Source organism: Antedon mediterranea, chromosome 2 (genome assembly GCF_964355755.1).
Source record: "Antedon mediterranea chromosome 2, ecAntMedi1.1, whole genome shotgun sequence".
Classification (NCBI taxonomy): Eukaryota; Metazoa; Echinodermata; class Crinoidea; order Comatulida; family Antedonidae; genus Antedon; species Antedon mediterranea.
Genome location: NC_092671.1, coordinates 5,573,915 through 5,588,956, shown reverse-complemented (window position 1 = coordinate 5,588,956; position 15,042 = coordinate 5,573,915). Strand labels below are relative to the sequence as shown.

Sequence of the window (15,042 nt, the reverse complement as noted above, 5' to 3'; positions counted from 1 at the left end):
AAAAAGGTCGAAAATTTGCCATTTTTAAAAAAAAATTCCTGTACTACCGTATAGTACTGGGAAATTTTCGAAAATTGGTTTTCATGTTTCTTGTATTTTAACTTTAGTTTTAAGTATTAATTTAAGAGGGAGAATATTCAATAATAATATCATTACGGTGTTCACATAGTCTCTCTCCGGGGTATTTAATTCTAAATATTCCAGAAATAAAATTAATACTCTAACAATAACTAAACAAGTTTAAGTGAGTATTGAATAAAATAATTATTGACAATTATTCGTAGGGCAGTACCAAATTATTTTATGTTTAAAACAACAACATTACACAGCTTGCTGTGCAATTAACACCATTGTTGTGCACTTGAATGGGTTTCCTATGATAATAGGTGTTAATATGTCATTTGAGTGAGTCTTTCATGGCATTTGTAGTTGAGTTGTAGTCTTTGGTGACAATAGTAACACACACGTAATTGAATGGTATTTTGATTTTTAAATTTCATATTTCTAGTTAAAATTTTGAATATCTGAATATACCACAAGGTGTATAATTTCCTAAATAGCCCAAAAAGCTAAAAAAGTGATTTAAAAAAAATGTGTCAGTTGAGTCGTTCTTTTTACAGGGCAGTGTAGTACCAGGGAGTTGTAAAATTTACAACTCCCTGGTAGTACCGTACAGGGAAGTTTTCGAAAAATTACAAAATTTCGACCTTTTTAACTGGTTACTATGACTCTATAAGATGATGATAACACAATATATGCGCATATATGGCAATAATATTGCATAATAATTGAATTTTAAAAAGTCGGTATTTTGACCAAATTTCGACCTTGTTTATTTTTGTACATATGGCACAGTGACTATAAGATGATGTTGGTGCAATATATATATGGGGATAAAAAGGTAATAGTTTTTAACGTATACACATTTCACTTTGCTTGGTATAGTTGCACATAGGCCTATATTGATATTTTCGAATTCAGACAATTATTTGTTTTTATTGTTTACGTCAGTTAAAATACAACTAATTAGAACTTGTTTCGACTTATATTATATTCAAAACGTCAATTAAATAGTGTAACTACGTCACTATCTACGTACTTCTTGTCAAAATAGATTCGCGAATGTATATAAATACTATATACTACAGTCAAAGTCAAATGTCATCGACATAATATCAATCAACATTGTTGCTATGGTCATTTATACTTGATGACAAACCGGCTTACGTGTAATCTCAGTTAATACTACCGGTACACTATTTAAAGATATCTTTATGTTTTTTCTTTGAATATATTAGTAGCTTTATTTCAGTATAAATATTTCACTTTTTACACGACACGTTTACACCGGTAATTACTAACCACAAAAATGAGAAAGAACAGTTTATGCAGCGCAACAACAAAATATACTCACAAACAAAATATAAAATGTAAAATGTAATAAATATAATGTAATGTCACTAAGTCAGCAAATGGAGTCCAATAAAACAGTTTAGACATCAATAACATAAGAAGCATAGCATCATAGCTGAAATAATGAGGGATAGGCCTACGCCAAGGAGCAACATTAAGATGATCCTTTCCCAGTTGCTTACTAGCCTACTGTATGGTGTTGGTAATGACACCGGTTCCATAATGGACGTCTGATGCCACAAACTTTTTCATTTTCGTCTATATTTGTGTTGTCTTTGTTGTTGTTGATGATCTTCTTTCCTCTTTTCATTCAACTTTCCTTCACATGGTCATTTTGTAAGTTGGTTCGCTCTTAATCTTCTTTTCTTTTTAGTGTCTTATTTTCAGTAACTTTCATTTGTAGGCCTATATCTAGTACAGTAATGTTTATGATGTCACGAACAGAATACTTCTATTTTAAACATCTACATATGCTTCTCTTGACATACGCGCGTCTTTGTTAATGTTCATGTAATTTCAGTTTAAAATTTGCTGGTAACATTCTTATCTGTGTAGGGCTATACATTATTATTTGCATCTCGCATCTGCCATTCTGTTTTATTTCTCCAGTATAGAGATGGCCTTGTTATTGTAAAAGTATGCCCGAACGTGCGTTGCGAATCGAATAAAGTTGAATCTACCGAAGCTTGCGTATGAAATAGATGACGTCATTTGAATTAACAGTGTGAGAGGTCGATAAAGTGTTTAATTAAGCTTAAGTTAACGTGTTTACAAACTACAAACAAACAAACAACCTACATCGCGGAGGAATGTTGTTAGTCGCTGCAAACAGACTACGAAATCTTTATTCTAATTTGCTATAGGCCCAAAGTTTCGTTTAAAGGGACCTACGATGTTTACATATACTACCTTTTAGCTCGAACCACCTCATACTATAACATTATCTTTATTGAAGGTACGTTTTATATTAGCGCACATTCTAATCATATTCTCTTGGAACATTAAAGATATGACATTAGGTTATGTTCAGCATTTTACAATTTGTAGGCCCTCATCTTTTTCAAAATATTTATCCTCCGCGGAAATCAGTCATTAATATGCTTCAAATACATTAGGCCTAAACTAAAAGTTAATAATACTGGCCTAATAATATGCGTGGAGTTCCATATTCATAGAATAAAAATATTCATTCCAAACATAACTAACATGCCATACTTTTGTCCTATTATAACTTAAAGGTAGGCTACGAGTCGCTCATCTTATGAATTATAAGTAAAATGGAAGGCAGCATATAGGCCCACATACCAAGGGGATTCGATATCGGTCTTGTACAATTATCAAACCTCTTAAACAAATAATCACATTGTGGTCGTTTACCTTTGTGTGCAATTGTTTTCTTTCGTTTCTAACTCTGCTCGTTCTTCTCCCACGAGCTTTCGCCATCGAATAAACATACTAAATTTCAACAGCACCATGTTTGGTGATTATCAATTATTGGATAATCTGCTGGGGTAATGAACCCCAAGGTCAAGTACATCAAGTAACAGAAACATTTAATTTGGGGAAATGGCATGATCATTATCGAATGTTTGCTACTGCGGATCCTTACGAAGCCTATGTAAATATTTGACAAGACAAAACCATGGCACTTTATGTACCAATGGTTGGTATGATAGTGTATCTTTAGTAAACAAAGATCTCAAACAACGGAAGCATCACTTTCAAAATGAAGTTGTTGATCAGAAAGACACTGCTCTGTTTCTAGTGCAAACGTGTAATAGAACCATACTATTACATATAACAATTAAATAAACATCTAAACGTGCAATAGAACTAATACTGAACGGCATGCAAACAGGAGGATTTAATACCATATAGAATTTGTAAGAAACAACATGCCGCAACTTCACTTTGCTGACCGAGAATTTCAACATATTTACATGTTATGCTATAAATCAATCTAAAGAGAAAGTATTATATAAAAACCACAGACCTAAATGTTTGTTTGACATCAAAACAAGCTCTTTGATAATTGATTTTAAGCTTACCGATATTATTTTTACGCTTATGACGTAAAACTTGATCGACAATATTATAACTGGTAGTTAGAATGTTCGATTTGTTTACCAGGATCGTACAATAATTTAATCTAGCCCCGTTGACAAAAACTTAAAACTGACGCACAGAAATGGATTACACAAACACTTTCAATTATTCAAAATAAAGTATTTATTTATTTATTTATTCAACTTTGTTTTACAAGGGTATCGTAGCTCTAACAGCACGTACTACAGCAGTAAAGCCGACTTGTAGAGACCCTTTTAAAAACAATACACAATTATACAAAAATACATTCAAGAAGTAAATCAAATTGTATATCAAAAAGTATAATCTAAAATAACATTATTAATATTAATAATAATAACATTTATTTCCACAAATAACAGAGTAACATAATAAATATACAACCGATAATGAACATAATTAATATAATGCAAGAAAAGAAATATAGGCCTACAAGTGCAAAAGGGACGAAACAGTAAGCAGTACTTTAAATTAAATATTATAGAGAGGAAGGGAATTCCTACAAATATAGTCTTAAGTTATATAAATGTGTACATGCGTCGTACAAATAGACATATCACAGGAGCAACTTGCTATATTTTTTCCCTTTTAACATGGTTAGTTGCACGTAGTTCGTGACCTTGTCAAACTGTACTTGACGTTCTGCAAACATGAACAATCCTCACTATTTTATTCAGATTTACATCGTGTTTGATACTGATTAATTTCTTAGTTAGAAAGTGAATAAAAAGTCAAACGACCGGTTAGAGATTATCTTATATCAAAACAGAAGATTAATGAGTAATTCCAACAATTCGATTTTCATGCAAATGGCGAAAAAGCAGTGGTTCAATGCATTTGTTTCATTAAGAGGAGTGGTGTTTTAGGGCATTGTCGTGGTTATTTAAGCCGGATAATATGAACATTTACCCGTGAGCGAATAACTGTTTGCGTAGGTTCCAGACGCAGTTTTGTCTTATTATTAGCAAAAAGATAAATATTTTGGCACATATGGTGTTTCATACGTATACTACTTGATTTTGGATATTTTCAGAAAAAAAATCGAAATAAAAACAAATTTAAAAAAAGACAATGATACAGACTTGGGGCAAGTCTACATATCGTACAGCCTATGTCTTGGTACAACAATTTGTGGGTATACGAGTAGAGAACATGTTAGGGTATGCCATAGGAAATGGATTTTATGGGCATTAATGAGATTACAAAGGCTAATTGATAGGGATATAAAGAGAACAATATTATGCTATAAATTAGTATTACATTTATTGATGACGACCATAAAAGCAAACATGTCTCCAGTGAACTGTGTTCTAAGTGCTTGTTTATGGGCAAAGGTACGGTTGACTTGGCTAAACGCCAATGTTTTGTGTGTTTTTCATCACTTCATTTATCAAATCGATTACCGTAAAGGGCATTGGTCGTTCAACCTCGTGGTGACGTAATTATTACGGTTACGAAACTTGAGGTTGACACCCGCGTACAAAAATCGACAAATATTATCAGTAATTGAACGCGCACGTACGAGTGTGTCTCTGCGTATATAAAGAATCTAGGGCGATCTAATGATCCTGAATGCTGCAGGATTAGAACGCATTAAAAAAAAAACTAGGCCACATGATGGAAGCAGAATTGATTTTCTGAATTTTTATGTAAATTTTTTTTTTGAGGACTTTCAAAGTAATTATTTTCAAATTCAGTATTACGTAATCTCTCTCTCACTCGTTATATATTCATATCTAAAAGATTTGAAATACGTCATTCAGTCAGCAAAATCGCAAATTGCATCCTAGGAACCTGTAACAATAAAATGTTAGTGTGCGGATGTGTCATATCATAATGCTTGGTTCAAAAACATTTGTGCTCTAAATGTTTACCGATGGAATGAAATGACAAACAAGTTAGTTAGTGACGTATGACGATGTTTTTTTACGAATAGTAGAATGATGTTAATAGTGATTGGGCAATGTTTTTAATGATGTTGGTGATTAAGATGACGACAGTGATGACCGGTAATAAATCACGATGATTTATGAAGGCCTACAACTTTAATTAAGAAGTGAAATTGAAGATTGAAAACGTTGATGCGTTTATATACCGTACCATGCATATCAATTATTGTAGAATTTGATTTAATTAATATTAAAGTGATATTTATTGATACCGGTAATTATTTAATATATGTAAAGAATGTACCGTATATAGATATATAAATCCAAAGGCAAATTACTGAAAAAAATACAATGCTGCGGGTATCAGTGGCTGGATCTCATTGGAGATACAAAATAAAATAAGCACTGAAAAAATTACAATGCTGTGGGTATCAGTGGCTGGATCTCATTGGAGATACAAAATAAAATAAGCACTGAAAAAATGACAATCTGTGGGTATCAGTGGTTGGATCTCAATAGAGATACAAATAACTAAGTAAAAAACTAAATCAAAAGGATAATGAAAACAGCCAGAAAAATAGCAGAGCTTTCGGCAACACTAATCCTTCATCGAGAGAGTACGAAACAGACAAGCGCTGCCTGAGTATAAAAGAAATAAAAACAAAGGAGGCTCAGGCTGCTAGAGGGTGGAGAGAGTAAGAGTAGAAATCAATGAAGAAAGCTTGGTAGATATCAATCAATAGGCTATGGAACTAAAAAAAAAAAGCTAGGTTAGGTTGTCGATGGAATAATTGTGTATATAAATAAATGTGATCCAGCCACTGATACCCACAGCATTGTCATTTTTTCAGTAATTTGCCTTTGGATTTATAAATAAATGTACACAAATATATATAGGCCTATAAACACATCAGGCAAAGAACATTAATTCAAAACCGGACGGTGATATACTGAAAATTAATTAATGAGATGAGAAAATCTGTGAGAATGAGAAAAAGTCGCCCCAACAATAAAACTAACATCGTAATAGGCCTAATAATAATAACTAAGATTATATAGACCTTAATAGTAATTAATACTGAATAAACAATTTTTATTGAATTTTAAAAAAAAGTAAAACCTACAACTCGTGATTTTTAATGTATTCTTAAATTAAGAAACCTGTAAAAACCAGGTTACGGGGTTTCCCATTAAGGTCGTAAAGAGCGTGATCACAAGACCTAAGAACAACATTTATGGCGTCATCTTGTGTGGACTCTTGCCAAACAGCATGTTATTGATCGACATTACGTATCAATTACTAGTGAACAAAAGACGTGCCTCGATGCTATAGTAAAACCGTAGTGAACGAATCGGCTGTGTCAGATAAGATAAAATAGCGAAAGCGAGCAGACGACACAAAGCATACATCGCGTTTTCTTTATATATAGTAAACGACAGTAAACGCGTTGATACGAATTTTAAATGGAAACCAATGCTTCACAAATGTAAGTATTCGGATCTTTTATTGCTTTTTAAACATCGTCAATTTCTAAAAACTATTTTGTTGTGAGAGTAATTATTTTGGCGGTTGTAATTTGGTTTGTTGACACAGTGTTTTTAGTATTCAGGTGAAATCGAAGGTTAAGTGTGCGCTGATAAACATACCTTACTACCGTTAGTGTTAGGCACACCTTTTTTCGAAGTAGCCTACAGTATTTTTAAAACTATTATACTTTTGGATGTTTATAACTTTTTGCTAAAGAGTGTACTATTACACTGATACTATTGTTATACCATGGGCATAGTGTTCGTCATTAAAAATATACATCTAAAACCTAGTATTATATATTAAAAGTATGCCTATTATAAAAAATGATCACTATGAGTATTAGCAATGGTAGGCTATGTTTAGAAACGTGTTATAATATTTTCGTGTTTTAATTATTTCATACTTCAAAATACAATCGTGGGTCAGGGCCAAATATAAGTTTTAACACATGGTTGATGGTGAAAATGGTAGATTAGAAAATGAGGAAGGCCTCAAGCTAAATGTAGGTCCAACAATGATTGAGTACTCGCGATATTTATATATTGTGTAGTGAAACATTTGAAAACTTACAAGCAACAATTACATGTAAAAATTAGGGAAAATACAAGTTCTAATATATGTGATGTAGCTATTATTATGTTATTAATTAGTCCGACGGTGTACGTCCAACATTACAATGTTTTCTACAGTTTTTCGACAAAATTGCAAGGTTATGCCATGTCTGCCAGACTATATGAAACTTTATAATAGATCCTAACTTTCTAAATCTAAACAAAAATTCCCACTCGGGAGCAAAATAATTTAATTTTTTACCTCCAATAAATATTTTCCCTTAGCGTATTTAGTGATTTTCCCAATAGATATCCAAGACTGTGTTCTAAATGTGGAATCCACTACTAACTTAATGTAATGCTATTATATGTATAAATGCTTGCCCTATTTTTGGATTAGGTTACAATATAATGTATTACCAATAGACCCATAATGTTAACATTAGCGTTTGTTTTTAGAACTTTCGGTCAAAGGTGAGGATTGAATTATTGCCCCTCCGTAAATACTACAGGATGAATATTCATTTTCACTATTATGTCGATTATTATTTAGAGCAAAAGATGGATCACATAATTTATAGCCTATTATTGAACCTAAGCCGAAGGATCACCACGTTTCAATCTGAACTGTATACAAAACGTAGGCCTACATTCGTGTGTATTTTTAGCTATATACCACCCGGAGAACTTTTATATTCCCTATATATTTACTATCAGTTTCCATTAATGTTTGACATCTAAGATTTTAAAACTTTGATGTATCGGATAGGTGTATCTTTTCAAGATACAACGTATATAATATTAATAATGACGTTTCGTATTAGATTAAGGCTTCACTTAAATTGCAAAACGATATCAGATTCAGCTCCTGACAGCCGATTCTCGGTACTGTATCTATTTCCGAAATATCATAGGAATACTTTGGTAATACAGCATCTTTATGTGTTTTACATGTATCTGTATTACATGTATTGTATTTTACAAGTATAGTATCCTATAACCATTAACCTAACTTTACATGGTACAGGCAGCATATGTGAAATAATCTTGTTATGGATATACAGTAGTTATGTCGGGTCGACCATGCTTTTCCATCGTCAATTTAATTTTTTCCTATACTCAGATATTTTTCCACACGTCGATCATCAATGAATCAAATACCTTTAAATCTAAAGGCCAATTTACACAGACGAGTGGTACGATAATAGAAATATAGAATTATGTTTATTCCTTATGTCCTTTACACACAAAGCGAAGCGGACGGGCAGTTTCCGCTCAGGATAGATACAAATTCTCCGCGCAGTTTTCCGCTTACCGTTATCGCTCGTCTGTGCAAATTGACTTTAATCCGGTAAAATAAGAGATGAGATAGGGTCTAAAAGGTTCATCTAATTTAATCTATAGATAACTATTCTATAGCTTTTGTCTTTCTAAGTGTTTGTAAATTTACTATAGTTACGTGCCTCTCAGTTAATCTGTTTATACACGTTACTTTCTTTTGTTAAATATTTACAATGAATTCGAGAGTCCCGTTTGTTTCGGTTATATTTTAGTACGGTAGTAAAGAGACGCCAATAGAAATGGTGAGAACGACAATGATATGAATGACAGCATTGTTTAGAAAAAAATGGTTCGACAGTTTGGTTTAAGGATAACTGGGTCAAAAGAAAGGTTTTTTCTTATTGTTATATATACCCGACCAAACATGAACCACCACCTCCTCATCCCAGCTCATTACACTCACAAACACCCAGACAAATAATTTAGTTTATTTTTAAAAGAACGTAAGCTCAAAAACTCTCTGGTGGACAGACAGTAGATTAGGCCTATCAGTTGATGCAAAATCTGATCTGTTAAAAAAAACGGTAAGGGAGGCAAGATTATATACCACATTAAGGCGTTTTAATATAACCAATTAATATTTGTCTTTGATTCCAGATACAAGAATTGTAAGCATATCTGATTCGATAGCATGTAAGGAATAACATCTGACGATACATAATTCCTTCAACTTTGGAATCTAGTTGGTGACGAGGTATCATAAATCGAACATACTGTGAGAATGAAAGACTCCACAATGCAACTGAAAAGGAAGACCTCTTCAGGGAATTCAACCCATGCTTTGATGGAAGCTCTGAGAACAAATAGTTACACTCGCATCAAAACATCAATGAATCTGCCGTGTTTAGACGTTAACAAAAAAGACACAGAACATGGTGGCAACACTGTCCTGATGAAGATATGCGAGTTGGATCTACTGCCAAAAAGTCGGAGAGATCTTGCAAAAATCTGGCTACAGAAGCCAGATATTGATCCCGATTTACGGAACACTGAAGGCAGAACGGCTTTGGCTCTTGCCTGTCTACGTGGTGATGAAGGTATGGTGAAGGTACTGGCGGATCAATCAGATGCTAACCCAAACATTGTTGATAATTCAATTGATACGCCTTTGATACATGCTTGCCGAATTAAACAAGGAATCAACGTAGTCAAGGCAATGATCACGTGCTTTGGGCGTTTAAATCTTGATATTGATAAAATGAATTGTAAAGGTAAGAGTCACATTATGCCTTATCTACTGTATATGGTCCATAAATAGAAAATGACATGAAATGTTCACTTCACGTTTGGAGAAATTGAAATAGAATAGTTGTCAACTTAATACAAACTGAATTTGAATATTTGTTCTTAAATTTTTAGGTTACACACCTTTGTTAGAAGCTGCACGACTTGGTCATTCAGAAATATGTCGTCTGCTTGTATTATCTGGTGCAGATGTCAGTATTCGAGATCCAACGAACAACAACACTGCGCAGAATTTAGCGATTCAGAGTAGGTGCGATACACCGGATCTGTTGTTGCTGTCACCAATCGCTGTCCGGAAGACAAAAGCGCGCCAAGAACGAGAGGCGCAAGGCAGACGCTGTTTGACAGATCTGATAGCAATGTCTGGACTAGAACCTGCTAATCGCTGGATGGAGTCTTCAGAAGTCCAAAAACTCAAACGACAGGTGCCTTCAATACCGTTAAATGAAGAACACTTTAAGCAGGCAAACAGCTTAGTCTTTAATATGTCACGACGATTAGATCGTCTGCAGGAATTTCCAGCCGAGGAAGAGGAAGAAGACATACAAAAATATCTGCTTTCTAGAAGGCGCCATTCCAGCTCGTTACCCGACCTTCGTGAGGAACAGGTTTTATCAAACATTGACAAGCACAGTAATGCTACTAAGCCAATAGGCCATTACAGGCGTCGATCGAACACTATAGGTAGTGCATCTCCTACAAGTCACCCGGTAAGGCTCCCGGCAGTTTCTCGAACGCGAAGGTCCTCAGCAAATAAAACTGTAAAAGTGCCCATAAGGACGCCAAGTCCACCTCAGAGCCCAAGAGGAAGTCCGCCTGTTGGTTCAAGACCATTAAAACCCGTTCGAAAAATTACTCCACCTATGAAATCTTCGAGTCCTGTTGTTGTAAAGGCTGGTCAATCTTCACATGTTCAAGAAAATACAATTAAAACTTGGGCAGGGAAACCATTTTCGGCTATACCGTCGTATATGTTTCGATAATTCAACAAAAATCAGATGTTTTAAAAAAGCGGAGATCTCTTCGAATCTTGTTCCTATATAGGCTGGTGCAATATTGAGTACGTTAGTTTGATAAATGAATTAAATATAATTATTTATATACTGAATTTTATTAATATCAGGATAAAACCCTTTAGGCCTACACTGTAGGCTTTAAAAAAGGTTTTAAGACTTCAACTGCCATTAAAATGTCAGTTTCTGTAAGTATTGCAATCCAATTTGAACATTTCATAAAAGCAATTTTTAAATAGCGAAAATCTATAACTGCATTAGTACAATCATATTTGAAATTATATTTCCATTACTGAAAGTCGTGTGACGTAAGCATAAACGGGTAATTAGTTATAACCTTCGTTATCTATCAACTCAAATACTCTAATTAGGGTAAATAACAAGGTCATTACTAAATAGAAACGGCTATTCATCCGACACTGCTATTCATCCGACACCTGCCATTCACAACTTACAAAATTAATGTTTTTCTATGTTTTTGATCGAGCTAATGAATAATTATTTATTGTTTAAATGTTTTATCAAATTGTCAGTTTTATTTATGTTCCAAAGTGTTGGTAGTCGTTTTGTCGCCGCCAATATACAATTACATACAAGGTGAAACTACATTTTTGGTTAAGTGGTGAAGTTAAAAAATGAATACAGACATGAGTTCTGTATAAAATCACTATACTGGGAACCATGACCATAATTATTACATGGCAAAAAAAAAAAATTGCCATGTATCGTAGGCCTAATTTCCTTGTTTTTGTATTTTTACTAGACCTAAATATAATGTGGGTGTATTTTTGCATTTGATCTATAAAGCTTGGTTCCCACTAGAACGTAACGCAAGGACGTAAACGCAAACGCAAGCGTTTTAACCAATGACAAGCGAAGTTATAGACAGTTAGCAATCACAAGCGAATAAGCCACCGGTTGTGATTGGTCAATTCACTTGCGTTGCGTTACGTCTTTGCGTTGCGTCGCTAGTGGGAACCACGCTTTAAGCTTGGTTCCCACTAGCGACGCAAGGACGCAGCGTAAGTGATTTGACCAATCACAAACGATGGATTATTCGAACAGTGGCTTGTCATTGGTAAACGCGCTTACCCTACGAGTACGTCATTGCGTTGCGTCTCTAGTGGGAACCACGCTTTATACAGAGGTTATTAATCGATAAAGAGGTCACGACGCACAGTCAAGGCTATTTAGGCCTAAAAGTATGTAAATCTGTTTAGTAGATTATTTATTATAAAGACAACCAGTGAAGAGTGAACTAATATCACTTTTCCCTCAGACAACAAGTGTGTTTGTTGTACTTTTACCACATTCGGTCCCGTTTGGGGCCGGGTGTGTGCGTTTTTACCCCAACGATGTTATATAACGCAAGTTGTGTTTACCGCTATGATCATCCTTGACATTTAAGTCCATCATTGTTTTTATGCTGAATTCAACAATCGATTTAATACTTATGAGAGAATCTTTCTTTAATCAACAATCGCTAAAGAAAGAACTCAATTCTATTTTAAGACAGTTTAAACAAGCTTAAGTGATGTTTATTGTTAGTAAAAGTAAGGATTATGGTAACTAAGTTACGTAATTTCGTTTATTTAACCGTAATTCAAATGTTGGCGAATGAATAAAAAAAAAGTTTCTAACTGATTGCAAACACATTTGTAGTACAGTATATCAAAATCATAAATACAATTACCCGATTCCCAGTCCTGTATCTCCACATACTATCTATTTCCGAAGTATAGGAATATTTGGTAATACAGCATCACATGTGGTACCTGTATCATGTAAGGTTAGGTTAAGGATTAGCTTCCATAGATACATGTGAAACACATGTGATGTTGTAGATACATGTGAAAAACACATGTGATGTTGTATTACCAAATATTCCTATGATACTTCGGAAATAGATACAGTACCGAGAATCGGCTGAATTACTAGGCTAGTGTGGTTCAAACCTTGTTAATTACGCTAAGGTTAATATGAGAGCAATTCTTAACATAAGCTTGTAAAGTTTGCGATACACCGTGCAATTTCCTATATGCATAATTCCTTCAGATAATAATATAACAGTAGTAAAACCTACAGAATACAGTATAGACAATTTGAACATAAATAATTAACTTTAATCTAATGGTATTTTACTCTTCCCTGGTATAATTATTGCTTAATGCGTGGTTCCCATTTGAGACGCAACACACCCACGTAACGCAACGTAAGGGATTTGACAAATTACAAGCGATGAATTATTGGAACTGTTGCTTGTCATTGGTCAATTGCGTCTATGTCCTTGCGTTGCGTCCTAGTGAGAACCAAGCTTAAGTGTTAAGAAATAATCTAACAGTGTTAGTAACACGCGAACATACAAAAATGTACGTTAATTCTATACAAAGCGTAACTATTATTCTATTGTTAAGATCGTAATAAATGTTTATGAGGCAATTGAAGGCTTTTTACGTTTTAAAAAGTATATACAACTACAAAGAGATGTATAAATAAAGACACATTCTACAATAGAAATAAATTTGCTTTTATAGTTATTTTTGTCCTCTTGCCCCATGCTTAGCCAGGTTTTTTTTTTGCCCATTTCATAAGATTCGTATTGTTATCTTGTACTTATTCCTATAAATAAAACCATTAGTATAAACAAATTAAGACCTATAAATACGTAATACAGAACGTGTATCAACAGTAAAGTTTTCTACATTTATGTACAGCTCAGTTACAGATATGGTTTCATATAAAATATTTGGTTAAAAATACATTGTCCCCAAAAAACCACAGTAGGCTACAGTATATTCAACAACAAAAATACAAAACCTGTTTTTTTCAGAGGACAAAACATCTTTAATGTACAAAAATCAAGACGAAAAAAAACGTGAATTTCTAGAAATTGTTCATAAAGCGCGAAAGTTGACAAATGCTAGGGGAAATTATAGACTGTTAATTCTTGGAATCACATACACCTGTTAAGATAATGAAAACCTTCGTATTCGATAGTGCCGAAAATCAGCATCGAACATTGACATCTTAGCTGTAGAAAAACGGAAATCGGATCTTCTTTTCATTCAATTTTATTTTCTTATTAATTTTGATTTACTATGTTGACACTAATTCGTCTTTTTCGTCTAAATAAAACATGTGTTCGTGTGTCTCTTGCCTTCAAGCTGTTTTCCCAACCTCGTAATGAAATTGTCAACATGCTTACATATGCCGCTATGACGTCATCATTTACCGTGACGTCTTAGCGGTATACATACATAGCTCCAACAACTTGCGTTGACAGAAACTGTACCCTGGGGGTAAAGAAGGGAAGGGCGATGGGCTTACGACACGAAGAAACAACACAGAATGACGCGAATTAACGTCATATTATAAAGTAATCAATATATACATGGTGTGTTACTTGATGTTGTTCATGTTGTTATTGTCGGATGTTGCTCAGGCTGCCGATAATTATATTTTTATCTCCTGTTATTGTTGTCAAAGAGAGAAAAACAATTCCGTATTGCAAATTGGGTTATTCGGAAATCGAGTTGACGATGTTACCGTAAAAGAGATACTAACTTGAATGGTCAAATCTTATGAAATATATTGAGTTTTCGAGAGTGCCTATACCACTACGGTATTTTCGACACCGGCACGTTTTATTATTTGGATAGCGTTTACGTAGTCTTACGGTAATTCCCAGTCTATTATAATTTGTGCAAATGTCTAACATTCTACGGGCTCATATGAAAGAAAAGAAAACATGCTGCCGCGCTTGACCAATGACAATCGACAGTCCGAATAATCCATCATTAGTGATTGGTCAAATAATTTGAAGTGATGTGCTTATGTTTCATATGCGTCCTCTTACGCTTGATTCCCAACTGAAAACGAAATGCACGTATGTAAGCGCAATCGTAGGTGATTTGACCAATCACAAGCGACTGTTACGGTATCTATCGTTTCTGATTGGTCAAATCACGTTGCGT

General features: G+C 34.0%; 1 protein-coding gene across 1 annotated transcript; it reads left to right on the top strand.

Moving 5' to 3' along the window:
* The first annotated feature begins 6,743 nt into the window (after positions 1-6,743).
* LOC140040158 (uncharacterized) lies at positions 6,744-13,619 on the top strand. The gene is made up of 3 exons (XM_072085870.1): positions 6,744-6,874; positions 9,408-10,021; positions 10,170-13,619. Exons 2-3 carry the CDS (start codon positions 9,532-9,534, stop codon positions 11,036-11,038), a joined length of 1,359 nt encoding a protein of 452 aa, XP_071941971.1. The 5' UTR covers positions 6,744-6,874; positions 9,408-9,531; the 3' UTR covers positions 11,039-13,619.
* Positions 13,620-15,042: the final 1,423 nt, after the last annotated feature.